This window comes from Lagopus leucura, unplaced genomic scaffold (genome assembly GCF_019238085.1).
Source record: "Lagopus leucura isolate 7727_CA_CO unplaced genomic scaffold, USGS_WTPT01 Super-Scaffold_100001, whole genome shotgun sequence".
NCBI classification, from domain to species: Eukaryota; Metazoa; Chordata; class Aves; order Galliformes; family Phasianidae; genus Lagopus; species Lagopus leucura.
The window spans coordinates 2,145,746-2,173,675 of NW_024962262.1; the positions used below are offsets into that span (position 1 = coordinate 2,145,746).

A 27,930-nucleotide genomic window follows, 5' to 3' on the forward strand; every position below is an offset into this window, starting at 1 on the left:
ATGTCAGTCATTTGCACAGTCTGGTAGTGATATGACAAGAGAGAATGGTTTTAAACCAAAAGAGATGAGGTTTAGGTTAGACGTTAGGAGCAAATTCTTTATTCAGAAGGTGGCGAGGCACTGACACAGACTGCCCAGAGAGCTGTGGGTGCCCCACCCCTGCAGGGGCTCAAGGCCAGGCTGGATGGGGCCCTGGGCAGCCTGGGCTGGTGGGTGGCAGCACTGTTGATGGCAAAGGGTTGGATCTGGATGGGCTTTAGGGTCCTTCCAACCTAAGCGATTCTACGATAGCAACTCAGGAGACATACCGAATGTTTTCCAGTGCAGTTGTTAATTGTTGTTGTGCAATATCATAAAGTCTCACTTGGAAGCCTCCAGCAGCAAACACCATGGCCCAGCTGCGACCAATGAGTCCACTGAAAAAGAAATAAATATTAACCAATTAATTAAAAAAGTATTTTCTTCTGGAGTCCAACGAGCACTTCAAGAACTAAACCAGAGTTTGAATTCTCCAGCATTTAATCTAAAGATCAGTTACATATTAATAAGAAACTAATCTCTCTCTTGAGCAAAGAAATATCCTTCACTAGTTGTACAGCAGCTTCTGAGAGCTGGGAGAAAGATAACCAGGAATTAAAAAAAGAAGGAGGGCAGAATTCTAAGGAGTAGAAACCACTACTTTGGGACGATGGATTCAAGCATCAGTAGTTTTGTCAGCTGTAATCCTAACCTAGGAGCTGGTGCAAAGAACCACATTACTTGGGGTCCATTACAGAGAAATGTGTAGTAACCAATAATTGTATTACATCAAAGCAATGCTGGTTTGAACTTAAGTAGTTTTATTACTGGGCATTAGCTTCTTCAGAAAGAAGCACTGAGACACAGTGCAGCAAGTTTAACTTCAGATCACATCACAAAAAAAAACCCAACAAAACAAAACAAAAAAACACAGCCCCAGCAAGAAGAACTCCACAGCCACAACTGTCACAGTGACAGCATTGATCATTACACGCATTTTCTACCACTTCCCATATTGCCTTCCCTGTAACACTAAACTTAAACAACCTCTGGCATTTGGGAAAAGGAAAGGCCAGGAGGGTAACAGTAAAGGACGATGGGGGGTGTAATAAACAGATAAGTCAGCAAGCCAGATGCAAAAAGAAGGAAGAGAAAAATAGGAACACATCCAGGCTTTATCTAAAGTAGAACAAAAAGAGAACAAAATAGGAAGCTTTGGGGGAAAAAGTAGGAGTCAGAGGAAATAACTGAGGCAAAAATAAAGTGAAACTTCACATTTAGTATTGTTGAGTGAGCACTATCCACTGAAAGCATACAATTTAAACTGTACATCAAACACACACAGAAGAGTCTGCATCTCTCAAGCAAACTACAGAATAAGTGCACTTACAACAGACAGGTGCAGGCCACGGTAGCTACAGCAGCCCCCCAGCTAGCGAGCACTTGACAACTAAAAGCACTGGAGTACTTGAACTCCAAACAAGCATACCTGGGCTACCAATACCTTTATAAACTAGTAACACCTCTTCAAACTGCACTCTGAATAAGGGTTATTTAAATCAACATTTAACAACAGCAAAATAAGTTTTATTTTTATTCACATAGATTTTTAGAACTGTGAGATTTGCCTTCTTTAGAACTCCACAGCACACGCAGCTGCCCGGCGGCAGAAAGCAGCCTTGCAGTATTCCTGCTGTACGCGACAGCGCCAGCACGACGCGCGGCTGAAGCGATGACCCCCGGGCCGTCCTCCCGGACACGAAGCGCCGTCACCCGGGGCCCAGAAGGAAGCGCGGCACCCCGGGGTCCCGCCTGCTCGCCCTCGAGGCGGACGGAGCGCGGCGGTGCCGGCGGGCCGTGCTGTCACATGGCCGTGCCGGACACGTGCCGCTCAGCTCCGGCGGCCGCGCGCGACTGAACGCCCCGCGGCTCTGGTCAAGTCAGGGTCGTCGGCTTGAGCTCAAGGAGTGGGTGAAGCAATGCACTCGGGAGTCAGAGACACCGCCGCGTGTTGTGAGAGCGCTGCAGGAGCCTAGCAGGTCAATGACGCTCCTGGCTCTTACGAGCTCTCAGCCTCCTCCACCGGCGCTCCACTTGCGCAGAAACGGGACGGAGCACAGTAGGCAGCGCTGCTGCAGAACCGCAGGAGGCCGTTCGTTACGGAAGTGCCCCAGGGCGCACAGAGGCCTCCCGGCCGCTGGCACCGCCCGCAGCCCGCGGGGCCTCAGCCGGCAGCCGCTCTCCGCGGCGCCGCTCGCAGCCGCTAACCCTCGCTGCTGCGGACTGCGGCGCGGCGGCCACCCCTCACCCCGAGGCCCGGCGCCCCCGGGCCGGGCCCCTCTGCGCGCAGCGCCCCCCCGCGGACGGGCGGGCAGCCCTCACCTGCCGATGATCGCCACACGCGCGGACTCCATGCTCGGGGGACGCACAACCACAACCACCACACAGCCGGGGGCGCAGCCAGCGCCTTAAAAAACGCCCGCTCCCCACCCACGGCTCCCGCCATGTCACGGCCGCCCCCATTGGCTCCTGCTACGAGCTCTGCCATTGGCCGCGCGCCGCGCCCCTCAGCGGCCACTCCTCGAGCCCGGCCGGCCGCCCTCGCTCCCCCGACGGGAGGGAGCGCGCTGCGTTCGGCCGCCCCGGCACTCGAGGGAGGCTCTCGCGCGGCCCGAGGGAGGATGGGCACGACGTCTTCCCTCGCGTCGAGAGGGCGGTTTTGCCCGGACGTTTATGTGCGGTAGCCCACGGGCAGCGCCGTGAGACGGCAGGCGGGGTCTCACCTTCAGGACAAGAGCAACCTTTGCCGGGACACGGTCTGCCTGGCCTTCCTCCGTGCAGGCGAGCTGAACCACGGCCAGCTTCTTGCTTTTATGCAGAGACCTCAGTTTTACCATACTGGCAGAAAGTACCAGAGCCACAGCTTCAGAGCTGTTCAGGTTCCGCATCAGCTCCCACTGAAACTCATCCAGCTGTGAGTCGGGGCCTTGGGAGCTGCTGCCTCCCATCCCATCGTGCTTGGGCTGCAGAAAGCTCTGGATTCCAAGGTGATGTTCAGATTTAAAGCTAATTCCATGCTTTGTTTATTCATTAGGGAAGCACCGTTATCATTCAAAATACTTTCTTCCTGAGTTCTGATGATGCATTTTTGCTGACCTTGTTTCTTTCCATGAGAACTTTTCTGTATTCTGAAAGAATGTGATTCTACAACCTTATAGAGTTGACGCCCCTATAATTTCTGCTGGAGTGCTGCATTATCTGTTTTTTGTTTATTCTGTGCAGTTCCCATTCATCTATATTGGCTCTGTTATGCTGGATGTTCCTGAAAAGAAATAGCAATTAAGATTTTAAATGTTTACTTGCTCCCAAAGATCCGTACACTTAACATAGCTGAGAACCACTTGTAAGTTTTGTGTTAATGGCATACTAAAGGAAGTTACATTGAAAATAATTTTTCCCCTCAGAATATGTGTTTCATAATTACTGAATGTCAGTGAATCAATTTGGCTCTCATTTCTTTTAGTTTCCAAGAAACAAACAAACAAACAAAAAAACCCTACGTAATAACTACAGAACATTGTCAATATCTATCACATTGTCAATATCTATCCCCCTCACTAGCATTAGAATCACAGAATGGCCTCGGTTGAAGGGGACCTTGAGGACCATGAATTTCCAACTCCCCTACCATAAGCAGGGCCACCAACCTCCCCATTTATTACTTGAACAAGGAGGAAGCTATCTCAGAAGTATAAATTCCTAAAGGTCTCGTGATGATCACCCATAGGACAGCAGATAGAAAGAAAACCAAACTACAACCTCTCTGACCTCAGCACCTAAACACTGAATCTGTAACATGGCAGCTACCATTAGGTGGGATATGAAGGAGCTGAGTGCAGGCCGCTGGTCCTCAAGATTGCAGGAAGTAGGGCAGCAGTGTGCAGGAAACCTGGCCATGCCAGTTTATGGCTCAGAAGCATTGTTCTATTACTATAGCAAATACCAGTTTCGCACCTTTAAAGACTAATTTGAAATTGCATGACTTGGCACATATTACAAAGTACTTTGTCTAGCCGAAGTGTAATTGAAGCTCTGTATATTTGCCTTGTGTACACAAGTTTTTACTTAAAGAAAAAAAAGTTCCCAGATAAAAGAGAAGTATTTTGGACTTTGGAAACATGGATCATTATCACTCCCACTTGGAATTACTTACAGGTTATCTCAATATACTGAGATGCATATTTATATCTGAAGTTGCCTTATGACAAAAGCAAGACTCAGTGATAGACAAGTTAAGAAGCTGTGTGGAGAAGGACCTGGGTGTCCTGATGGACAACAGGTTGGCCATGAGCCAACAGTGTGCCCCTGTGGTCGTGGTTTCCTGGGGTGCATTAAAAAGAGTGTGGCCAGCAGGTCAAGGGAGGTGATCCTCCCCCTCTACTCTGCCCTTTTGAGGCCACTTCTGGAGCACTGTGTCAGTTCTGGGCTCCTCAGTTCAAGAAAGACAGGGAACTTCTGGAGAGCGTCCAGCAGAAGGCCACAGAGATGATGAGGGGCCTGAAGTATCTCCCTTAGGAGGAAAGGCTAGGAAACTTAGGACTGTTCAGCCTTGGAAGACTGAAAGGGGATCTTATCAAACATATGAAGGACACGTGTCAAGTGGAGGGGGCCAGGCTTTTTTCAGCGGTGCCCAACAACAGGATGAGGGGCAGCAGTCACAAACAGGAGGCAAACAGGGGCAGCAGTCACAAACTGGAACACAGGAAGTTCCACATGAACATGAGGAAAAATATTCTTTTAGAGTGACTGCACTGGAACAGGCTGCTCAGAGAGGCTGTGGAGACTCCTTCTCTGGAGGCATTCAAAACCCATGTGAAAACTTTCCTTTGCGACCTACTGTAGGGAACCTGCTTTAGCAAGGGGTTGGATTCAGTGATCTCCAGAGGTCCTTTCCAACCCCTATGATTAAGTGATATAGTGAAATTAAGAGCTCAATCAAACAAGTTAGGAGGAGTTAGTGCAGGAGTTTGAGAACAGTTATGTGGCTTACAAGTTCTGTTGGTGACCAAAACAAGAGATCTATGGGAATGAAATCTGACCTGTTCTATTACCATCAGTGTAGCAGTAACAGTGCCACATAACTCTACATTAGTTATTTTATTAGAGCATAAGAACAGCCTTATTCCTTATTGTTTTTGATAACCAGACACTCTAATGAGCCCAAGCTGCCAACACATCATTAGATCAGAAGAGGAGAAAGAGAGATTTGCAAGAAAAGAAAATAGATAGAATTAAGTTGTAATTAGCGTATGTCAAGGAAACGCAACGTGGTTAGAAAGAAAACAACATTAGTTTAACTTTTGTGTAGCAGCATAAGAATTTTTAGGTCTAGTACTTGGGGCCTCTAAAATATACAACAGTAATTCTCCTCCCTCTTCTGCAGCTCACATGGGAAGGACAGAAGATGCCTCCAGCCCACAGGCATCAAAAACCCATGATCAAGAAACGGTGAAAAGTTCTACGCTCCATTAGGGGCTGAAAAGTAAAGCTTATTATTGGCAAGAGGAAAAGCCCAAGTGGAGCAAGTATACACTCACCATCCTCTACATTCATTTTTGTGGTCCAGCAGCAGTAGGAGCAGATTTAATTTAACACATTGGGAGCTCCAAAATTGCCTCCTCCATGTTTTTAATGTGTATTGAGCATGCTCAAGCGTGCCTCACAGAGGAGGTGAAAACCACTGCTTGCTGGGAGCCAGAGAGGTTAGAATGTGGAAGAGGTGGGAGTGTGAATCCACACACAGGAAAGAAAGAAATCACATGTCTCTAAAATACTGAACGTCCTAGTCTGAACTTTTGGCAGGGAATGAAAACAGAGCCACAGTTCATCCTTGTTAAATATTAGGCTTTTTTAATATGTTACTTTTCACCAGCAGAATCAGAAAGTACATTTATTTTGTAATTGACTATGGTACGTTGTTGCTATGATAGTAATGTTTCAGGAAATAAAATGTGCTTAAATAATAGTTTTCATTTAATCATTTTTTTCCTATCCTGTGAAGTTCTAAGTAGTGGTTTGCACAATAATTATAATCAGTGTGTTTTAAAATCAAGCTGTTATTGAAACTATAATTTTGAATATTACTAGCAATTTGTGCAGTTAGCTTAGGTGGCTGTTTACAGTGTAGCTGGTCTGATGCAATTATTACCAATAGCGCTAAGATGCTGATTCTTAAATATCTGTAGGAATCAGAAATCTCATAGCAAAAAAAAAAAACAACAACTATACAAATGCATGATTTAGAAAAACCAGATAGAATTATATTTGTTAATGGTAGAAATATCCATCAACAAAATAGTTCTCCTGATGTGGGTGTCTTTTAAATCCTGTGCTCCCTGCAGGACATGTGCTCCAGAACCTTCACAGCTTCATTGCTCTTCTCAGAACGCATTCTGGGGCCTCAATGCCCTGGATACACTGGATCGATTGATTGATGGGCCAAGGCAAACTGCATGAGTTTCAATAGGGCCAAGTGTCAGGTCCTGCATTTTGGTCACAACAACCCCAGGCAACCCTACAGGCTTGGGGAAGAGTGGCTGGAAAGCTGCCTGATGGAAAGGGACCTCGGTGCACTGATGGACAGTTGGCTGGATATGAGCCAGCAGTGTGCCCAGGTGGCCAAGAAGGCCAATGGCATCCTGGCTTGTATCAGGAATGGTGTGGTGAGCAGGACTAGGGAAGTCATCCTGCCCCTGTACTCAGCACTGGTGAGGCCTCACCTCAAGTGCTGTGTTCAGTTTTGGGCACCTCAGTACAGAAAGGACATGGAGGTGATGGAGCAGGTCCAAAGAAAGGCAACAAGGCTTGTGAAGGGCTTAGAGAATATGGCCTAAGAGGAGAGACTGAAGGAACTGGGGCTGTTCAGGCTGGGGAAAAGGAGGCTGAGGGGAAACCTTATTGCTTTTTCCCAATATCTGAAAGGTGCCTACAGCGAGAGCAGGGCTGGTCTCTTCTCACTGGTGACAGGTGGCAGGACGAGGGGAAATGGCCTCAAGTTGTGCCAGGGTAAGTTTAGGTTGAATAATAGGAAACAATTATTTACAGAAAGGGTTGTGAAGCACTGGAATAGGCTCCCTAGGAAGGTGGTTGAGTCACCATCCCTGGATGTGTTTAAAAACTGTTTGGATGTGGTGCTCAGGGACATGATTTAGCAGGGGGCTGTTAGGGTAGTTTGATTAGGTTATAGTTGGACTCGATCTCTAAAGTCTTTTCCAACCTGAGTGGTTTTATGATTCTCAATGTCTATGATTCTCCACGTCTCGTAGTGGGGGGCCCAAAACTTGAACACAGAAGTCGAGATGTGGCCTCACCAGAGCTGAGTACAGATGGAGGATCCCCTCCCTGCTTCTGCTGGCTGTATTTCAGACACAAACCAGGATGCCATTGGCCTTCTTGACCACCTGGGTGCACTGGTGGCTTATGTTCAGTTGAGCGCTGGCCGACACCCCCAGGTCCTTTTCCTCTGCACAGTCTTCCAGCTTGTAGTGTTTCAAATACATTCTTCATTTTCTTTATTCTCAGAAATTTCTAAAGGTATGCAGACAAGATCCATTAGTTTCAAGAGAAGTGTTTAAATGCAGTGGATGTTAACCTGAAGTGCCCCCATGCGACAGTTGACAATTTCTGAACATCTGGTCAGTCAAGGATTGAATATTAGAAAATTATTAACTTTTATAAAATTTTAATGGGATAAATACAGACCATTAAGAATACATATATATTAATATATCAAAACCACACCATAGAAGCTGGGCAGACAAACAGTTAAACCCACAGATCAGGGGTAGGGTGCACAGGAATGGTGATTACAACACAAATGGTGGCCAGTAACCCCTGAACCCAAGTTAGCAGGTGCTGGAACAGTTTGCCTGAGTCCTTACTTGCAATGTTACTGCAGCAGAAAGACAGATAAACCGTGTATTTATTGAACTTCTAGGACATTAGTACTGTTTAACAGCATATCTTTATGATCTCCTTCAGGTTTCACTGAATTCATCAGATCAGGTACTTAAGGTCTTGATATCTAACTGAACAACAGCAAATATATATCTATATATATCTTATGTATCTTACAATGTTTCAGCTGCTTGCTGTATTTGAGGGGGGTCAACTGCACAACCCAAATCACTGCCAGGATTTAGCCAAAAACTGCTAAGGATTTTTCCCGATTGTGAAATCTTCTGAGGAAATGGAAAAATTGAGGTTTTGCGTTAAATCTTCATGCATTAAGGTCTACTTGTACTTCATAGAGAAAAAAAAGGCAGATTAATACAGCTTTTAGAAGTGTAAACAAAGCCTATTACGACCCTCAAGTTGTTATGCATAGACTGAGGGACCTAAAGAGCTGAGCTAGGGAGTACTCCTGACCTCAGAGCCCACTCTGATGCTGGAGCCAACAGCCTTTGCTGTTAACATATCCTGTTACAGTGTTAATTAATTACCATTCTCCCAGTTCTCAGTATGGATTGGGAAGTAATAGAGGCTAGGAACAATTTTCAGCAGCTGGTATGAATGTGTACACACTGCTTTGGAGGGCAAGGAAGCTTAAAATGGTCATGGTCAGATTCCAGTTATGTCCTGGCACTATTCCATTTACAAGATAGATGCACCAGCATTGTCACTTCTCTCCAGTGCCCTAAAGAACTGGTCTAAAGCACCACAGTATGCCCAGACCCCTGAGATGGACAAGCTAAGTAGCAAAGCTAGGGCTGCTGCCACAGCATGTACCTGCTGCTCAGCCTGACTGTGTCAGAAAACAACCAGAAAATCTAAACCATAGGCTCAATTTTATGGGAGGGATCAGAGGCACAAAAGAAGAACTAGAAATGTGTGCATTTTTTTCTGTTGAAGTTTGTTATTTGTAGCAAGTAATTCACCTGATTTTTTTCCCCACATAGTATATTTTACTCAGTAAAATATTTATATTCCAGAAATGCCAGGTATAGAAATTTTCATGTCCAAAGGACTCACGTCTTAAGTTTCAGTGTGAAAACAGTTCATGCATGGAGCATAAACAAGTTAGTGCAAGCAGTGATAATGCTTTAATACTACTTTATGTTATCTTTGTTTCTCACGTGAGCTGGAGTAGAAAGAACTTTCACTGATATCCTTTGTGCCTTATCTCTCCTGAAAGGACTTTGAGGCTGAAAGGTGAGCAGCAGAAAGGCTCAGTGTTGTGTAATGCTCACAAACCTTGATCATAGGATAGTAGTATCATTAGGATACCCTGTGTACTGTTTTACAGGCTTTTTTATGCCCTCAGCAGCAGGCAGCAGGTGGGGCAGCTTACATTTGGCCTCAGAAACCTTTTTCTCTCAAAAAAAATAAAACACTGCAGTCATGTTGAGAGGTCTTCAGTCTGCCTTGTTTCCCACAGAGCATTGGATCCCTCCTGTCCCCAGAATGCAAGGATTTGCTGTGGGCCGGCCAGCTGGCACTTGTCAGATTTTGGATTCCAGATATAGGAAAGCAACATCCAGCACACAACAGATCGTTTTCCATTTAGGATATCCTCATCCCACGGAAAGCTGTCTGCCAAGACCACCATCGCTCACAGTGGTTTTGTGTTCCTCTTTCAGAAGCTGAGGAAAGCAGAGGGGTGAACAGAACTTACTTGTATGCTTATTGTATGATGCATCTTTCTATTCCTTCACACAGGTTCCCGTCCTGGAATTAGGCACAACCTAACGCAGGAAATTAAATGTACGTGTAAGTTTTTGCAGGATGAGGCCAAAGTAAGCCCTGCAGCAAGGAAGGAATTTAAGTTCAAGTTTAGCTCAGCGATCAACAGTAATCCACATCAAAAGCCCACAGGATTTCAGCCCAGTTATTTCCAATCAAAAAGATGGTCCACTATGCACTCCGAATAGCAGACTTTTTTTGGTGTACAATTTGTGGAAACAAGGTAAGAGTTGGCATGTTTTTATCCCCACGACGAAGAACGGGGATAGGAGCAATGCAGGCGAGCACAACCCGCGCCCCTACCCTTCTTTCCCGCCCTCTCTCTGCGCCGTCATTTCGGCGCAAACGCCCCCTCTCAGCGGGCAGCGCTACGCAGGCGCCAGGCTTCGGTGGCGGCTCTGCGCATGCGTTAGGTTCTCGCGCATGCTCGGAGCCCGCTTGGGCTCGCTCTGCTCCGTACGTTTCGTAGCAACTGAACGCAGTGCGTTATAGGGGTCCGCGTCCTCACCCAATCGCTTGGACAGTGTTGCCGGGCCGGGCGGCCTGCGCAGCGCTCGGAGCTGCAGGAGCGGGGCGGTCGTCGGCAGTTCGCGGTGACGCCCTGAACCCCCGCGGCGCGGCCGAGGAGCGCCGCCGAAAGGAGCGGTTCTGCCTGGGGCGCAGCGACACAGCGGGCGGACCCCAGGCCGGCGCGGGGCTGTGCCGGGACGGGAGAGCATCCTCCTGGCGGGGGTCACCTGCTGAAGCTCCTCCTGACAACACGTTTGTCGCGTTTGGTGTTTCGAGGAAGAATGATGCAGAACGTGCACCTAGCTCCTGAGGAAGACGAGGATGATCTTTACTCTGGCTACAATGATTATAATCCCACTTTTGACACAGAGGTAAAAATGTTTGTTCTTGCCCGCTTTTCCTGCAGAGTATCAATTTTTGCATATGGGATAAAAACACACGAGTGTGGTAATGTGCAGGGTCACTTTGAAGTGAAACGTTCTGCATTTTGCAATAAATACAAAGCTTCACAAGTGTCTCTTTAAATAGTTTTTTCTTTCTGATCGTTTATCTGTACCAACAAAATGCTTTTGCGTGTCTCATAACAAGTCTAACGTGCCATAAAGATTAGGAAATCCTAATTATCTGGAGGCTGTATGGGCATTCATTGTAGTGTTTCTCAGTGTGCAGCAGCAAGTTTCCTGATACTTAGCGATCAACAGGTCATCCATCTCTTAATGTGCTGGAGCTGAAGGGAGTGAAAATGCGGTTCCCACTCTGCTGGTCCCTGCCCAACTTGTAGAGCATCTGGGGTAGCAAAATAACCCTACAGACCAGTTACTGAAACCTTCTGATATACTGGAATTGGAACAACAGGAGGGAGTGAGGGGTCTCATTTGGTCCAAGTCCCACAAAGTCACAAGACTTTTTTGCTAACTTGCATGAAATCCCTATACCACAGTCCATGGAAACTTCGGTCTGACCTCAGATAGATATCTTTATGCATGTGTGTGGCAGACATTGATGTCAGTTAAAATTCAGAAATAGTGCTAATAATAAGGAGAGAAATCACGTTATATTTCATCACTTAATCTCTGCTTCTTCAGTGTTACTTTTTTTTTTCCATGGAATAATTGATTTTTACACTTCTTATTCTAAAATAAGAGCAGATGCAGTCATTACTTATTGTCAATAAGACCTGTAATTCAGTTCTAGTTTTAGTATTTTTGGAAGAAGAATAACTTTTTACCTATCTGCTTTCAGTAGTCATAGTGTTCTGGGATTGTGGCTTTGGATGTTGTGATTTAAAGTTTTATTTTATTTTATTCTTTACAGGATTTAGAAAATGATACAGCTTTTCAACAGGCAGCAAGAACAAGTCATGGTAGAAGACCCCCTGTAAGTAATTTATAAAAATATAACATAAAATGGTTTGGTTAAAAACCATCCAGTTCCACCCCCACCCTGCAGTGTGCAGGGGCAACTTCCTCTAGACCAGGGTGCCCAAATCCCCATTGAGCCTGGTCTTGAGTGCTTCCAGGATCCACCCATAAAATCTATGCCTCTCTATTGTAGAAACAAGAATGTTGTGCCAGACAGCATCTAATGCTTTGCACAGGTCTTGGTAGATTACATCAGCTGTTCTCGCTGTGTCTGTAAATGCCTATCGTAGAAGGCCACCAGATTTGTTAGACATGATTTGCCCTTAGTGAAGCCATATCTCCTGCCACCAGCCACCCCTCTGTTTTCCATGTTCCTTAGCCAAGTTTTGAGGGAGATCTGCTCTGTGTTCTTGCCAGGCGCGGAAGTGAGACTGAGAGGTGTGCAGTTGCCCAAGTCTTTCTTTATCCCCTTGTAAAGCCCTTTGTTCCCTTTTCCAGACAATGGAAACTTTATCAGATCACCACAACTTTTCAAATATGATTGAGAGTGGCTTAGCAACTTAATCTACCAATTCCTTTAAGGTGATCTGATGCATCTCATGGGCTTATGTGCATTCAGGTTCCTTGGTTGGTTTTGATCTTCTACAGCGAGCAGTTCTTTGTTTTCCCAGGTCCTGCCTTTGGGTTCTGTGGATATTACAGTAGAGGAGAAGTTCTCTAGAGTCCCATCCCTAATTTTAGCTCTAGTACTCAGCAGAAGATTGCATCTCTTATCTTTTTGTCCACTAATAGCATGTATATACAATTTTCAGTTGTTTGTGTGAAAACTAAGTAAAAAAATTAGTGGAGTATCAGTTCTGTTAAGCTCTGGAGTTAAGCTGGAAGACAAAGCAAATAAGGAATTTTTGTTATTTGCCAGAATAATGTGTTTCTACAACAGGACACCTTTCTGTAACAATTAAAACATTATTTCTATGAATTCACTATATAAAAAGACTAATAATTAACTCATACAGTTGTTTGCTGCATTTTTTTTTTTTTTTAATTATTTTTCCCACTCAGGTGACAGCCAAAATTCCTGGTACAGCAACTTCAAGACCTATAGATACTGCATTTGGGGTAGGTGTTTGTTTTTTGTTTAACAAAAAATGAGGTATTTACCAAAAAATTACTCACAAATTAAGTTTATCATTTAATCCCAATCTTGGAATGTGCTAACAAGTTTCTTTTGAGTGCAGCTAAATAAAATAATCCTGTCTCAAAGCAGAACTAGTGGGCTCCAGCCAGAAGTGGATCAGTTGTCCACAGGACCACCATAGAACTGGAAACCTCTGGAGCATCATCCCATCTGTGGTACTGCCTGTTTCACTCTGCAGATTCACTTCTCCTGCACCACAATCCTTGCTGTGTAAACAGAGAGGGGGAAGGAAAAAGAAATGATATATGTGGTGGATAGTGGGTAAAATGGTGTAACATAGGCCTTGTGGGTGGAAATTAGGGGAATGATTTTTCATGGCCTGAAGCCTTTTGTTTTTGTGTGTTTGTATTGCATGTGTAGCAACCTTTTAGCATTTACTACTATTTCAGATGTTTATTACTTTACACTTCTAGCAGCAATACAGAAGGACAGTATGTGGCATGTCAGCTAATGGAAAAGGCACCCACTGGCAGTTGCAAAGTATTTCTGTCTTTATTGTAAAATGATCTGTGTGAACGTACGACTTCAAGCTGCTCACCAGGATTCATAGTGAAGCGCAAAAAAACCTTTCACTGCTTACAGTGAAAATGATGGTTGGAGGATGTGCGGAGTGTCGTAACATAGATAAAGCAGACAAGTTATAGTTTCTAATCTTACATCAGCTGTATTCAGAACTTTACTGCAGAATTTTACATAAATTACTTGTGCGAGACTTAAGAATGTGTGAATTGTAATGATTAAATGTCGTTTCAATAATTTAATAATGGAAAGTGCTGCTATCTTGCCTTTATACAGTTTGCATTTTTTAAAGGTTTGGCAGAAATATCCAAATACATAAAAAGAGTATTGTGAATTTGTGCTAACTGAAGCGTTTCATGTCTTCAGGTCTGCCAGGCTCAAGTGTATTGCACGTGAATAATGTACATGAATAAGAACTTCTATGAGTTTAGTCATCTCTTAAAACTTAATGGTAGGGAAACTCTGTATGCACAGCTCTTATAGGCTTATAATGCTCTTTGAATGCCAGTTTCAAACAAGTTACTTATTTTTATAGTCAAAGACAACTTTAAGTTCGTCTATGGGAAGACCAGTGACAGGAGCAGCACAGATGAAAGTTTTAATATTTACGTTTTGTGTTGACTCAGAACAGTGGTATTTTTCTGCTAAGTGTTTAGGTTGAATGCAAATATTCTTGTTTCAAATAAGCATTAAATATAAATGATGGCACTATTTAAGCTTTTCCTTTTTTGAAAGCATCTTATGGCAAGTGTAATGCTTTGGATGAGCATGTTATTTGAGCACTGGTTGGAGACAGTGTCACTGTAATTGTTTTTAACTCTTCCTGACATGCAAATGAATATATTTTTTTTCGAAGTAGGAAGAAAGGTGAATTCTGTTTTTCATTTTTCTTACGCATTTATACTCTAATAAGAAACTACTGCAACATACCAAATGTTTTCCACACCATCCTTAAACTTACTGACTTAGTGATAGGAGAGAGAGTTGCCACTGTTTATTCCCTTGCACCAGCCCTGGTGGGATATAGGACATACCTGGAAGTGCTGGGAATGGGGCTGCTCCCTCAGGGAAGGCAAGCCAAGATCCCAAGAGGAGATCGCCTGTTGAGCAGTGCAGGAGTATCACCAACCTGGCATCACCCAACAGTATCTGAGCAAACCAAGTAGAGTCCACATAGAAATGGTGCCAATATCCAAACTAAAGTCCAGAAAATCAGGCAGTGCCATGGTGATGAGGCAGGTCAATAAAAATACTCAGTTTAAAAATACTGAGTTTACTGATGTGTTAACAATTGATTTTTTTGTGCTTAAATGTTTCTTAGTGTGTAACTGTTGCCTGTGCTGTCCATGATGTGTCTTTTAATATTTCTTTCTTTTTATTTAAGGATGGGGTTTCTCGGCCAATGACAGCAGTACAAGCTGCAGGCTACACTAAGGCAGCTATCAGAGGTACAGTCTGTAGAAATTGCATGCTGTCAGAGGAAGATGTTATTTTACAGTGTTCAGTACTCTGAAATTTTCAGTACTCTCAATTTTGCAGGTTCTTTATTTGATCCTCTTGGCCAAGCAAGAGGTCCTGCTCCACCTCTGGAAATGAAAAATCCAGACAGGTTTGTTCAGTTTTGCTCTGATTTCAAAGCATTAACAGTGCAAAGAGCAGCTGACAGCAGAGCTTAGAAACATGCATGCAGTTGTGAAACCTTGAGAGGCCAAACTTAACTTTGAGGAATAGAGCCACAAACATTTACCTGCATGGTTACCTGATTCTCTGGAGTAGTTGTACTGCCTTGAAGGAAAGTCTGCTTTCAGAGATTTCTGGTTCCAGCTGTAGCTAGCAGCCTGGATGTGGCTGTTGCCACATGAATGCTGTGATACTAAATAGTATTGCAGAGTGTTATAAAAGTGTATCACAGGCAAGGGGCACCATGATTCATGCAGTTCAGACAGAGTCTGCTTGCTCTTTCTTCCTAGTCACTATCTGGCCTTAACACTTGAGTTAGAACTGAAGTTGTGAAAGTTTTGCAGTCTGCTGTGAGTGTAGGTGAGCTTTTCACAACATTTGTATTCTTTAAATGCATTTAGGAGTAGGGAATCCTACTGAAATGATTGCTTGTTTAAATGAGAAGAATAAATACAGACAAATAAGAACTTTAAAGCAAAATCTGTGTATACTTTAAAATTATATATGCAGATGAATTTCAATTAATTGCTTTTAATACAATATTTTTTTCATTAGATATTAGATTTGAAAGTTTCACCAGTTCATCTGCTTGTACTGTCATTATTTCAGATCAACAACTCGTGTGTAGGATATTTGCATGTCTGTCCCTTTTTCATAAGAGAATTTATGTTTTCCTAGGTCTCTGTGTGTGTGAATGTAATATCTTTGAAGGTTCTTTGGACGTAGTTTCACGTTAAGTTGTCTGATGGAAAAACCAGTTAGTAGTGAAGTATTGTTGTCTTGTTTTACTCAGAATATGCTGCCTTAAAGCTTAAGTATTTGCCAATATATTAGTAATGGTAGTCAATCCTTTTCTTGTTGTGTTTATTTTAGCTCAGAAGAGAAGATTAGGCAGTTAGAAAAAAAAGTGAATGAACTGGTTGAAGAAAGTTGCATTGCCAACAGCTGTGGAGACTTGACATTGGTATTTATTCTGGATTTGTTTTTTCATTTGTTATTATTTGGAACACAAATAATGAGAAGTCTAGTAAAGCAATGAGTGTAAGTAGAGTTAGAGCAGAAGATGAATAAAGTGTCCTTCTGAACTGCTTTATACCATTCAATATTGATCCTGGACCAAAAGGCCTTTTTGTCTGATCAATTCCCATGTTCATTTGAGAAGACTAGAGCTCCAAGTTTTCTGACAGATTGTGAATGGTCTGTGCTTTACTACAGCTCAGGAAAATGACACTCTCTGATGTACACAATGCTTTATTTGTGAATCAACCCATTCCTGAGCTTAGGTTTGCATATTTACTGTTACAGTTTTGACCCAGGCCATTTTCCAAAAAGGTCCTAGGTGCAGTTGAAGATGGCTATGGACCTTTTTCCAGGAGGCAGTTTGAGTGCATTTGCCCTGTTGCAGATGCAGTGTGTCTTTACAGTTGTTAGAGGCTAAGTAATAAATAATTTTATTCACATTTATTATGATATATTTAGTGAGTTTAAGCAATTTGGGCAAGTTATCATTTTTAATAACTGGTGTACTTTTGTCTGACACAAAGGAATGTTTTCTATCCACAGTCTAATTCACACCATTTTGAATCACTCTTTAGATGTTGTCAAGGTAGATGATCATTTACCTCAGCTGTCTGAATGCGTGGGTTGTCTTAGCTACAGTTTGGACCTGCTAAGAAACACACAGCCCTGCTCTTTGTTTAGAATCATAGGATAACTGAGGCTTGCAGGGACCTCTGGAAGGTCACCTGGTCCAACTTGTGCTCAAACAGGGACACACAGAGCAGAGTGCCCAGGGCTGTGTTGAGGCAGCTTTCGAAGATCTCTGAGGTGGAGACTCCACTGCCTCTGGGCAGTTGGTGCTGGTGCTCCATCACTCACACAGCACAGAAGTGCTTCCTGGTATTCAGGGTGAGCCTTCTGTGTTCCAGTTTGTGCCTCTTGTCTGGGCACTGGGCACTACTCAGCTGCAGAGCCTCCATCCTTTTGGCATCTTCCCTTCAGGTGTTTATGGACATTGATGGGATCCTCCCCTGAGCTTCCTGCAGACTGAACAGTCCCAGTTCTCTTAGCATCTCCTTACAGAGAGATGCTTCAGTTCCTTAATCATTTTTGTCACCCTTAATTTATATGCAGTTTCTACGATTCATACAAGTAGAATAACATTTCTATGCTTGTGATTATGGTGCCTATTTTGTATATGTGTATATATATACACATACTGTGTAACTGCTGTAAAAGTATTGCAACTAAGCTGACCTAGATAACTGTATGTCTGCTTATTGCTAACTAACACATTTCTGTGGGTCGCAGTGCTACTTTTCAAGCATTGTGTACACTTGTGTGACTACAGAAAAGATACATGAGTATATTATTTTCATACTTGTTTTGGATGTATTTTTGTGGTCTTCTGTTAGTAAGATTTGAGGCATCACTAAATTTCAGTTTTTAATTTAAGGCTCTGGAAAAAGCAAAAGAAGCTGGAAGAAAGGAAAGAGTATTAGTGAGGCAACGTGAACAAACTGCTACTTCAGAAAGCATCAACTTAGATCTCACTTACTCAGTAAGTACTTAGAATTCTTCAATGACTAAAGTATGCTGGTAGCTAATGGCGTTTCATTATTGCTATGTGCATGCTGTAATTGTAGAATCACCTAAGGTGGAAAAGGCCTTCAAGATAATGAAGTCCAACTATCAACCCGACCTACGGAGTCCTAATGCTAAACCATGTCCTGTGGTGCCCCATCCACACATTCTTAAATACCTCCAGAGATGAGGAATCCATCACATAGTCAGTATAAGTTGAAGGACACCCAGGGACGTTCCAGCTGCTCATCACATTAAAAAAGCTCATATCAAAATACAGTAAATGTAAGCTCCATACTTCCAAAATGAGTATGTAGGCAATGTAATGTGTGAATACAAAGGAGAAGAAAGCAGGAGAATCAAACATGGCCCTTATCTTGAACCATCAGGGAACATATTATAACAAAAAATATATTGGTATCTTGACTTGCTGTAGAGAAAGTGGTAAATGTAACAAGTTAGGCAGATTCAGTTGCTTATTTCACAGAGAAATTTCCAGTAAAGCTGAGATAAATATTGGGGATGTTTTACTTGACTCCAACTGAGCTCTTTTTTTGAAATAGCAGTTCAAAAAATTCTCTTCTTAAACTGTGAAGGACCATTTTCCACACGTTGGGAGTCATAAATTACACTGTTTCTGAGTATTATCTTAAAGAACAAAGGAGCATTAAAGATGGGAAAGTTAAAACTGGCAAAAGCCATATTTCTTAGGTAAAATTTATCTGAAAGTATCTACTATGAGTTCAAATTTATTACAGTTGATATAAGAACATTCTTTTCCCATACCTATAATTTTTTTTTTGGTCTAGGTTCTTTTCAATCTGGCCAGTCAGTATGCTGCTAATGAAATGTATGCTGAAGCACTAAACACTTACCAAGTTATAGTGAAGAATAAGATGTTCAACAATGGAGGTAGGTTTTGTACCAAAATGAATAAAAATTGGTACTCATGCATTCAAAATCAGGACCTCATCTGTGTGTGTTGGCTCAAAGAGACCTCAGCTCTCTCATCTGCCAGGATGAGTGCTGGATGCTCATACTGTTTGGCTTGATATAATTTAGTGTGGTTAACACTCTTTCAGCTCATGCAGTCTTTTCTTTCCATAACAGAGCACAGAGTCAAATACACCATTTGCTCATGGAACATAATATGTTGTCTACTCTGATATTAATTTTTTTTCTTTTGATTCAGCTTGCTCTTTTTGAAATCTTCCTTCAAAGTTTTGGGCATCTTTGAGACTCCTGCAGATTCCACCACCTCTTTCTCTGAGGTGCTTCTTTACAGCTGCCTTCCTGGAGCACACCATCATAAATGTCTAGTCCATCCCTCTGCTCACAATCAAAAATGAGAGACGTGTCTTACATTGATAGTCTTTTTTTTAGGTTTTGCTATTATTTTATCTCCTTCTTGGTCAGAGTTACCTGGAGGCTTTTCCTTGCTGTGCTCCTTTAAAGGATGACTGTAACGAAGACTGATTTTAGTAAAAAAGTTCTGATCTCCCTTTCAACTAGTTTTAAAAGTTGCTGTAACTATGCTTTAAAAGATTGTAGCTCATGGACTTCTTGTGACAGGTAGACTGAAGGTCAATATGGGAAATATATATTTAAAACAGCGGAACTATTCCAAAGCGATCAAATTCTACCGCATGGCTCTAGACCAGATTCCTAGTGTCCACAAAGACATGAGGTGAGCTTGTACTGTTCAGCACAGTTCTGAAATGAAAGTTTGGAGTACAGCATGATAGTTAATAAAAGAGTAACCTAGCTCTGATTTCTTTGCTTAGGATTAAAATAATGCAAAATATTGGAGTTGCATTTATTAAAACTGGCCAGTACATGGATGCCGTTTCTTCATTTGAACACATAATGAGCTTGTCCCCAAACCTGAAGGCAGGCTTCAACCTGCTCGTATGTTACTTTGCTATTGGAGACAGCGAACAAATGAAAAAAGCATTCCAAAAACTGATTGCGGTTCCCTTGGAAGTGGATTATGATGACAAATACGTTTCACCAAATGTAAGTTTGAACTAAATAAATAATATATAATAAATCAGGAGGAAGAGGGAGAGATGTTGAATGCTTTGACTATACAAATATGTAAGCTGATGTGTATGTGCATATCTAAAGTAACATTTTTTTACTGGGATGAATTTAACATGGCAGCACCACTCAGAAATGTAAAAGATGTTGAGGATGTTTGAGTATTTTTTTCCTCAAAAGATACAGTCTACATAAAATCTCTTGAAAGGTTTTGTTGAAATTCATCAGGGCTGATTTTTAGGCTCACTCATTGCTTTGCATCCTTTATTTATTTAACATTTTGCTGAATCGTAAGTTGAAACAAGAGGAACAAATAAATGAGCTCGTGCCGGTTATATGAATGCTAATAAAACTGTAATACAGTTGTCTTTTTAACATAGAGAAGGTTTAAGTGAAGTGTACAGATAGTTATTTTAGATAGCACAGAATTGTAACTGAACTTCCTTTTTAGCATGAAACCAGCTGTTCGTGATATAAAGAAAGGAAAAATAATGAATAGGTTTAGGGTCTTTTTAAAGGGACTGCTTACAGAAAGATTAAGACAAACACTTTATATTCCCTTAGCAATCCCTTTTTTAAATTCACATAGCTTCTTTTTCAATCCTGAAGATCAAAGACCTTTGCAACTCAACTATGGTTGTTGCTTTGTAGCACCTAGCACTAGCAAATAACATTTACTATGTGAAACACTACGTTTTATATTTTATAATAGTAATTATTATAGATACATGATTGTATTATATATTATTATGTTTGATTATATTATTATTGATATACATATAGATACAATTTCTTAAGTTTTTTTTACATGTATATTTTTTTATTATATAGTTGATATGATTTCTATATGGGAATTATGTAGCAATAGGGATCACTGAACACTTGCAGAGTCAATTCAAGGCTATGTAACATCACTGATTGGAAGAAGAGCTCTGGATTCTGGATGCTCTTTGTAAGGATAGGTTAGTACAGTTTTAACGGTCATTCCAAGTTTGCTGTTTTGCTATGAAGTAGTCAGAGGAATGAAGTTTTGTTCTGTTCTTCATTTTGTTTGCATCTGTGATCCACCTCTAGCAAATCAGCAAGGAATGCCTAGCACCTCACCTCTGTGTGTTTCTGTCAGAAATGATAGGAATGTACATATGTGAGGGAAACTGCAAGACAGTTGTGTGAGCTGTTGTAATGACGAGGTGCTGCAGTTCCTCCATCTGCTGCACAGCACTGCCTTTCAGCAAGTGCTGAAGCACGTTCTTATTTTCAGACACGTGAGACTTCTCACTGGTATGCAGATGCAGGCTTCTCAGTCAGCCTTGCCAGTCTGATGCATGGGAGGCTGACTGCACTTATCAGCAGCCACAGTGTGAGCCATGAGCCTCGTGCCTGAGCGCTGAGACGGGATGAAAGTAGCTGTGGTGTCAAACTGGAGGTTTCATAGTTATGAATGCTTTAAATTGAGTTCAGCTTTTGAAATGTGGAAAGTGAGTAACACCGTAGATGCTGTAATCTGCATCTATTTATGTTTACAGTCAAGTTAAGATGCATGTGTACTGGCATAACTATTTACAGGTCTTTTGTCTCCTTCCAGGATGATCCACATACAAATCTACTGCTTGAAGCCATCAAAAATGACCGTTTAAGACAAATAGAACGTGAGAGGTAATAGTGGAGTCTGTTCCTTCTTGACTGTGATGCTGTAGGTTTTTGTTCCTGAAAGTATTAAAAATAAGCCTTCTCCCTCATATGTGGTGGGTTGTGCTGCTTAGAACTTGCAGCTTCAGGTTGTTGTTTTTGTTGTTTGTTTGTTTAATGAGGCTACCGTGTGCAGGGCAAGGAAAACATTAAGAAGTGAGAGCATTGTCAAGGTACAAGGCAGCAGTAGTAGCAGCAGGTTAGATTGAATTGTCAGACTGTCTCCCGAGTGCAGGAAAGGGCAAGAGCAAGGTTTGGTTATTTCTTGCATACCTGATTTTGAAATTGTGACGTGTTTGTGTGTTGGTTTTACAGTTGGTTAGTGTTTGTTTGTTTTACCTTAGGAAGTCCATGGCAGAGGATTATATCATGGCAGCTGCTAAACTGATAGCACCAGTCCTTGAGCCATCTTTTGCTGCGGGCTATGACTGGTAAGAGCTCAGCACGGCTTCTTTCTGTCTAACCTGCATGCCAGTCTGGGGTTGGTTATGGACGTGAGGGCTCTGGAGAGTGCAGTTTGCTGCACATCACAAGGGTAGGGTGCAGGCTGTATTCAGTTGGGCTCTGTAATGCAGTGGAGAAAAAACCAGAGCATATTCTGTGTTTAAAAAGGAATTGTGTTGCATCAGTGAAAGTCGGCGATGAAATATGTTCTAATCTGCTGGCTGTGAGCACAAGGGAAGCTTTGTCCAATGGAGCTGAGTTTGAAAATTGCAGAGCCTGCTCAAAGTCTCAGCAGACATGATGTCCATGTACACACAGAGCACAATGGCAATGGGTCTTTAAGTTAGAAGGCAACGTAGTGAAGGCTTGTCATTGTATGGAACACAGGTATCGACATGTTAGGAACGTTTATTTGCCTTTCATTTGTAACTGTAATATTTCTGTGTATGTACGTGTGAGATAACATCTCCTTGGATTTACAGCTTAGCTTTTGCTTTCTGGTGTGTTTGTTACATCAGAGTTCTATTTTCTTGAAAGGAAAAATAAAAAAAGACAATTTCAATTAGGAATTCAATTAGGAATTTCAATCTGTGAAATAAGTTTGATGGGAAAAGGAAACTTTCCTTGCTTTGCCCTTTGTTGGCCAATTAGGAGTATTTACAAACACCGAGGGGCCTATAATTCTAGTTCATTAACTAGGTAACTTACACTAAGATGGAATGGTGAAATAATCTCTCCCACTGAAGACGTGCTTTGTCTGCCAGAGCCCACAAGGTGGTGTCTGATGATTGTATATCATAGAATTCAGTCATTTCCCAGCTTCTGCCTTTGGACTGCCCAGAGCAGTATGTATTGTGAACATTATTGTGTTGCTTTGCAAGCTAGCATATGCTTAGGAAGGCCGATTTGTTTGCTCTGTAGCTTGTTTGTTTGTTTGTTTGTTTTCTGCTTCAAGGAATCTTAAGACAGTTCATTTATTTCAGTTTGTCAGGTGCTCACTTTCCTTCATGCACTCCACAAAACGCTTTCCATTAAGTAGAATGTTGTCTTTCATACCTGTTCTGGCTGACTAAAGAACTCTGCAGTGAGATGTGTGGAATTGTTGGGTGGGTGTCAGGACAGATTCTCTTCCCCCTTTGAGGCTGAGGTATTGAAGTCCTGTAAAGAAGTTGTAGATCTCAGCTTAACCAGCATTTTGAGCTTGTTTTCCCAGATACTAGTTTGAGTCCTCTGAATACTAACTGTACTTCTCAGCAAGTGAATGTTCCTTACCAAAATAAAGTAGGGACAAATATTCTTTGGATTTCATAGCTTCTTACATAGAGTTCTCAACATAATCGTGGGATTCCAGAAAGAAATCAGTATGACAGCATTCACTCGGGGTTGGAAAATGACATGAAATTTAGGCAAGTGACTGAAGAAAGCAGAGGCAGTGTTATTGAGGTAGATTATGGGAACACAATGTGTTTTAAAGTGTTTTTAATGGAAATGCCCTTTGCCTTTGTAAAAAAAAAAAAAAAGGAATAGCTAAGAACCCCTTTGGGAAAAGGAACTGACAGGAAGAGTTTACCTTGGAGTGGCTTTTGCCAGGATACATTTTGTGCATCAGATTTCTTTCTGTTGCAGGTGTGTTGAAGCAGTAAAAGCTTCCCACTACGTAGAGTTAGCCAATGACCTGGAGATAAATAAAGCCTCTACTTATCTGAGACAACGGGATTTTAACCAGGTATAGTAACTTTTCCCATCCTTTCTTTTTCGTATGGTATTGTCAGAGACATCTTATGTGGCCGCAGCACATTTCTCAGCAACAGTAGGAGCAATTTAGGCAAGCCCCATGATTGTATTGATGCTGCTCGTGAAGGTAACGTAGTACTGGAGAGAGAACAGTTAATCTCAGTGAAATGTCTACTGTAGAAGTTGCAATGAATGCAGTTCACTTCAAAGTTAAGACACCTGAACTCTTTGTCAGGACTTTCCTGGCTGTCCAAGTTGTGAGTGCAATTAACGCAGATGGAGTCAGAGCAGTTACTGGAGCCCTGAGGGCAGTTTCTGCTGGTGAATTTTATGCTGATCTGATCTCATGGCACAAACTGTTACCAGTCTCTTGTTCGTATGTACAGTGTAATTTTGGGTATAGCTGTCCTTTACCGTTCATGTAAATTGCCACTGAAGGTGTGTATAGATTTATAGCACAGCTTCCAAGGTTCCAGCTTTTGTTATTGTCTCACGGCATCTTTTCGTAGGAAGTTTTAAGTCAAATGCACTTCTTGCTTTTAATCAGTTTTCTTACAGATCAGGACAAGGGATAAGAGCACGTTTTCATCATCTCTTTGCCTATGAAGGAAGTTCCTTTTGAAGTGATAGCAGTTAGCAAACACCTTCATCTGAACAACAGAACTCAGATGGGATTTGCTCAGTTTCCTTCTCCCATGCTTTGTAGGTTGTTTTTCCCAGTTAGTGACAGGAATCAGTGCTAAAGGAGAACATAGCAGTCCAAGTTAGCATGAGTGGCAGGGAATAGGAGAGATGATACAGAGCAAAATTCTAGCTGAATCTCACTACCTCTGTCATGGTCTAAGATCTTTCAGCTTCCCATCACCTGGAAGGATGCGTGCGAGGCCATGCGCTTAAGTTCACCTTCCTTTCTGTGTATTTGAGCTCTTCTGCTTTCTGGAGTTTTTCCTCTCCTCCCTGTCTCCTCCCCTGCACGTTTGTTCCTCAGTGCTCAGTGTGTGCTTTCTCAATGTTGTGGTGTTTGCTTCAGTGGGAATTCAGCAGTTTCTGAATTGCTTCTAGGCACTGGAGGCTTTCAAAATGTTTGAGAGAAAGGACAGCAGAGTAAAGAGTGCAGCTGCAACAAACCTTTCGTTCCTTTATTATTTGGTAAGTGTGTGCTTCAACAGTGAGGAACCAAACCTGATGCAGCGAAAATGTCTGTGTCTTTGTAGCAATTTCTGTGTTGATTTAAACCTGCACAAACAGCAGGAAAGGGCATGTTAAAAGAGCCCTACTGGAACACGTTCCTGTGGCTATAGTTTGGGGCATGTCCTCTGTCTGCTCTGCTGGGTAGAACGGTGAGGTTGATGTCCAGGCCACAGAAGCAGACCTCAAGTATGATCTGTGCTGAAGTTCACCTCCTGCATTTAAAGCCTGTCTCCCGAAGCCCCTGTCTGAACTTCAGGGACGTGTGCAGTATGTAGGTTAGTCAGATATGTTTGTGTGTGGAATTTGTAGGGCTTGAGGGATTGTTTTTGTCTTTTGTTTTTAAACAAGCATTCAGTGTTGCAGCAGTGAAAACTTCCAGACTGAATGGAAGGGAATGGCAGGGCCGGTCTCAAGTGCTAATTTCTCTGACATTTTAAAGAGATTATTGAAATACATAAGGAATATTTTCAGCTTGAAGAGTCTGTAATTTTTGTCATGCTTAATCTTTTGAAATTCTACTCTCGTGGTACCCATGAGAAGCCAGAAGTGCAGGAAAACTAACTGAGAAATGACTAATACAGTGTTGGTTTTGTTCATATAGGAGAAGGAATTGGCACAAGCAACAACCTATGCAGATTTAGCTGTCAGTTCTGATAGGTACAACCCAGCAGCACTAACTAACAAAGGAAATACTGTTTTTGCAAATGAAGACTTTGAAAAAGCAGCTGAGTTTTATAAAGAGGCTCTCAGGAATGATTGCTCTTGCACTGAAGCACTGTATAACCTTGGTAAGCCAAACATGCTTTTGTGATTGAGTTTTTGTCTAAAGGTAATGCTAGTGTTTCTGAGAATCTGGCTTTTATACTTTGCTTGTGGATAAATGTATGGTAATTGTTAGGACTTCATTCAGTAATTGATGTTGTAGTAGTCTATGATCTTCCTGTCTCTTCTACAAAAAATAAACCATGAACTCATCTGCAATTACCAGTTGGTGATGGTAAGTCACTTTGTATATCAAAATGGACGTAGATATTCCTATCTACCAAACCCTGCTCATTTTAGCAGCATTCAACCATTACCAGCATTGTGCTCCTGGGAGCCATTCCTTTTCCTCATTCATCTTGCTCAAAAAGTGAGATGAGTTGTGTTCTTGGTCTTTGCTCATCTTGGTGTTCCTTGCCTTCATCACCTGATGTTATAACAGCGGAAAGCATTAAAGAACTGTAAGGGTGATGGAAGTAATAGAGATCACTGGTGTCAAGGCAGTTACAGTGCTGTTGGCTTTCATGTCCCTACTTATTTCTCCTGGTTCTTCTCTTAATTAATGAGCTGAATCCATCTTTTTCCCATTGTGCTTACGTTGTCACCTTTTTTATTTTTATTTGTTAGGTTTAACACACAAGAAGTTGAACAGAATAGATGGGGCTTTGGATTGTTTCCTGAAACTCCATGCAATACTTGGAAACAGTGCTCAGGTCCTTCACCAAATAGCAGCCATGTATCCTTTTCTGTGTCATGATGAGGGATGATGCCTTTGGTGAACTCATTTCAGCTGAAATACGTGTTTAAGCCATGTCAGGAAGACTAAGAAATTTACTGTAGCATCCACTATGATTAGGATGACTGTCCATAGATTGATTGTGTGATATTTATTAATACAAGGCTGGAACTTAAACCTTCTGTGACATTTCCAGTGAAGCAAGTGGAGAAATATGTGAATGCTGCTCCTGCTGCATTAATCAGCGTGTGTATCAGGGAATAGCTCAACACTGACGGTCAGTATTAAAGTATGTCCTGGAGTATTCAAAATGCAGCTGATTTTATTCTGATAATAATGTCAGACCTGTAAGCACAGTTGGATAAAGCCTTAAAGAAAAAAATAATAGGTGTAATGAAAGTGCTGTTCTGTTGGGAAGCTGTGCTGAGGCTAGTGGTACGTGTAAGAAAGGAATTGTCTCCCAGCGCTGCAAAAGCAGAAACAGATTGGAAAGCCAAGCACAGGGTGGGTTATGTTTTGGCTTCACACATCACCAGGGGTATGCTGTAGTTGAAAATTGTTTAACAGTGTTTCTGAGCATGTGCAAACCCTAATAAAACTGTCCCTAAAGCAGAACAGATTCCAATTGCTGCAGTGCACTTTTAAGAATGAAAGTAAGAGATGAGACAGTCAGCAACCTCCAAAAATGCCAGAGGATTATGGTTTGTATTTCTTGCCTCGCCCATGCACAAAAGCATACGCTACAATTGGATCAGATGGAGAATTTCTGTGCTCCGCAGATACGTGAGATAGTTTTCCAACAGTGATTGCAGGCTTCTTCCATGAGAGACAGGGTTCAGCAGAAACTTTAACGTTGTGTTTGGAAGTAGCTGTAGCTCAGAGTACTGCAGGTGGGAGCTGCTGTGTGGCTGAGGAGGGGAGAGCGTGCTGTAGGCCTCGTGAAAATCAAAGCTGCTTCTGTAGTCTGGGCCAGAATTCAACATTTCCTATGCTGTCCTTAGCCATACAGCAGAAGGTTTCTTGGTAGGCAAAAGTCTGTTCTTAAGGATAGCACTTTTGCTTCATCAATTACTTAAGGACAAAATGATGTATTACAAAATAGAAACTCAAGTGTCAAGGTCAGAAATAGATGAGAAATGATTCTCACACTTGACTCTTATTAAAATAGAAGTGAAATTATTGGCTGACATCAAAGCTACAACTAAGCCCAATTTATTTATTTATTTATTTATTTTTTACGATGAAAGAGCAGCTGAAGCCTCTGATCTATTTTTCTTGTTTTCGGCAAAAGATACTTGCTGATGATGAAGAAAATATCATAGAATCATATAATGGCTTAGGTTGGAGGGGACCTTACAGATCATCCAGTTCCAACCCCCCTGCTGTGGGCAGGGTTGGCAGCCATTAGGTCAGGCTGCCCAGGGCCCCATCCAACCTGGTCTTGAATGCTTCTAGAGGTGGGACATCCACAAACGAATGTCTAACGAAAATCTCCCTTCTTGTAGCTGATAGTCATTCCCCCTTGTCCTGTCACTGTCAGAAAGTGTGAAAAATCAGTCCCTCTCTTGCTTGTAACCTCCCTTCCATTACTGGAAAGCTGCAACGAGATCAGTGCGGAGCCTTCTCCAAGCTAAATGAGGCCAGCTTTGTCAGCCTGTCTTCACAGGAGAGGTGCTCCAGCCCTTGGATCGTCTTTGAGGCCCTCCTCTGAAGCCACTTCAGCT

General features: G+C 42.2%; 2 protein-coding genes across 13 annotated transcripts in view; one reads left to right on the forward strand and one right to left on the reverse strand.

The window, feature by feature from the left end:
• CRYL1 (crystallin lambda 1) overlaps positions 1–2,507 on the reverse strand; it is a 54,628-nt gene extending 52,121 nt beyond the window's left edge. Inside the window, exons 1-2 of one of the 2 annotated variants that reach the window (XM_042867091.1) lie at positions 2,401–2,507; positions 309–416 (exon numbers count right to left, since the gene is read on the reverse strand). In XM_042867091.1, coding sequence (XP_042723025.1) covers positions 309–416; positions 2,401–2,432 — 140 coding nt within the window. In that variant the 5' untranslated portion in view covers positions 2,433–2,507. Of the gene's footprint in view, positions 1–308; positions 417–1,646; positions 1,681–2,400 lie in introns of those variants that run through there. The other variant, XM_042867093.1, reaches the window with a different exon arrangement.
• A 7,914-nt stretch (positions 2,508–10,421) lies between these two features.
• IFT88 (intraflagellar transport 88) overlaps positions 10,422–27,930 on the forward strand; it is a 34,516-nt gene continuing 17,007 nt past the window's right edge. For 8 of the 11 annotated variants that reach the window (XR_006178074.1, XR_006178073.1, XM_042866748.1 and 5 more), the window contains exons 1-16: positions 10,422–10,640; positions 11,584–11,646; positions 12,693–12,749; positions 14,732–14,795; positions 14,887–14,956; positions 15,901–15,991; positions 17,483–17,587; positions 18,420–18,522; positions 19,183–19,297; positions 19,395–19,626; positions 21,236–21,306; positions 21,684–21,770; positions 23,410–23,509; positions 24,580–24,666; positions 25,310–25,496; positions 26,098–26,206. Coding sequence is in view for 9 of the 11 variants with exons in the window: in XM_042866748.1 (XP_042722682.1) it covers positions 10,551–10,640; positions 11,584–11,646; positions 12,693–12,749; positions 14,732–14,795; positions 14,887–14,956; positions 15,901–15,991; positions 17,483–17,587; positions 18,420–18,522; positions 19,183–19,297; positions 19,395–19,626; positions 21,236–21,306; positions 21,684–21,770; positions 23,410–23,509; positions 24,580–24,666; positions 25,310–25,496; positions 26,098–26,206 (1,631 nt within the window). In the remaining 2 variants the exon portion in view is untranslated. Of the gene's footprint in view, positions 10,641–11,583; positions 11,647–12,692; positions 12,750–12,897; positions 12,984–14,731; positions 14,796–14,886; positions 14,957–15,900; positions 15,992–17,482; positions 17,588–18,419; positions 18,523–19,182; positions 19,298–19,394; positions 19,627–21,235; positions 21,307–21,683; positions 21,771–23,409; positions 23,510–24,579; positions 24,667–25,309; positions 25,497–26,097; positions 26,207–27,930 lie in introns of those variants that run through there. The other 3 variants (XM_042866750.1, XM_042866751.1, XM_042866752.1) reach the window with 2 other exon arrangements.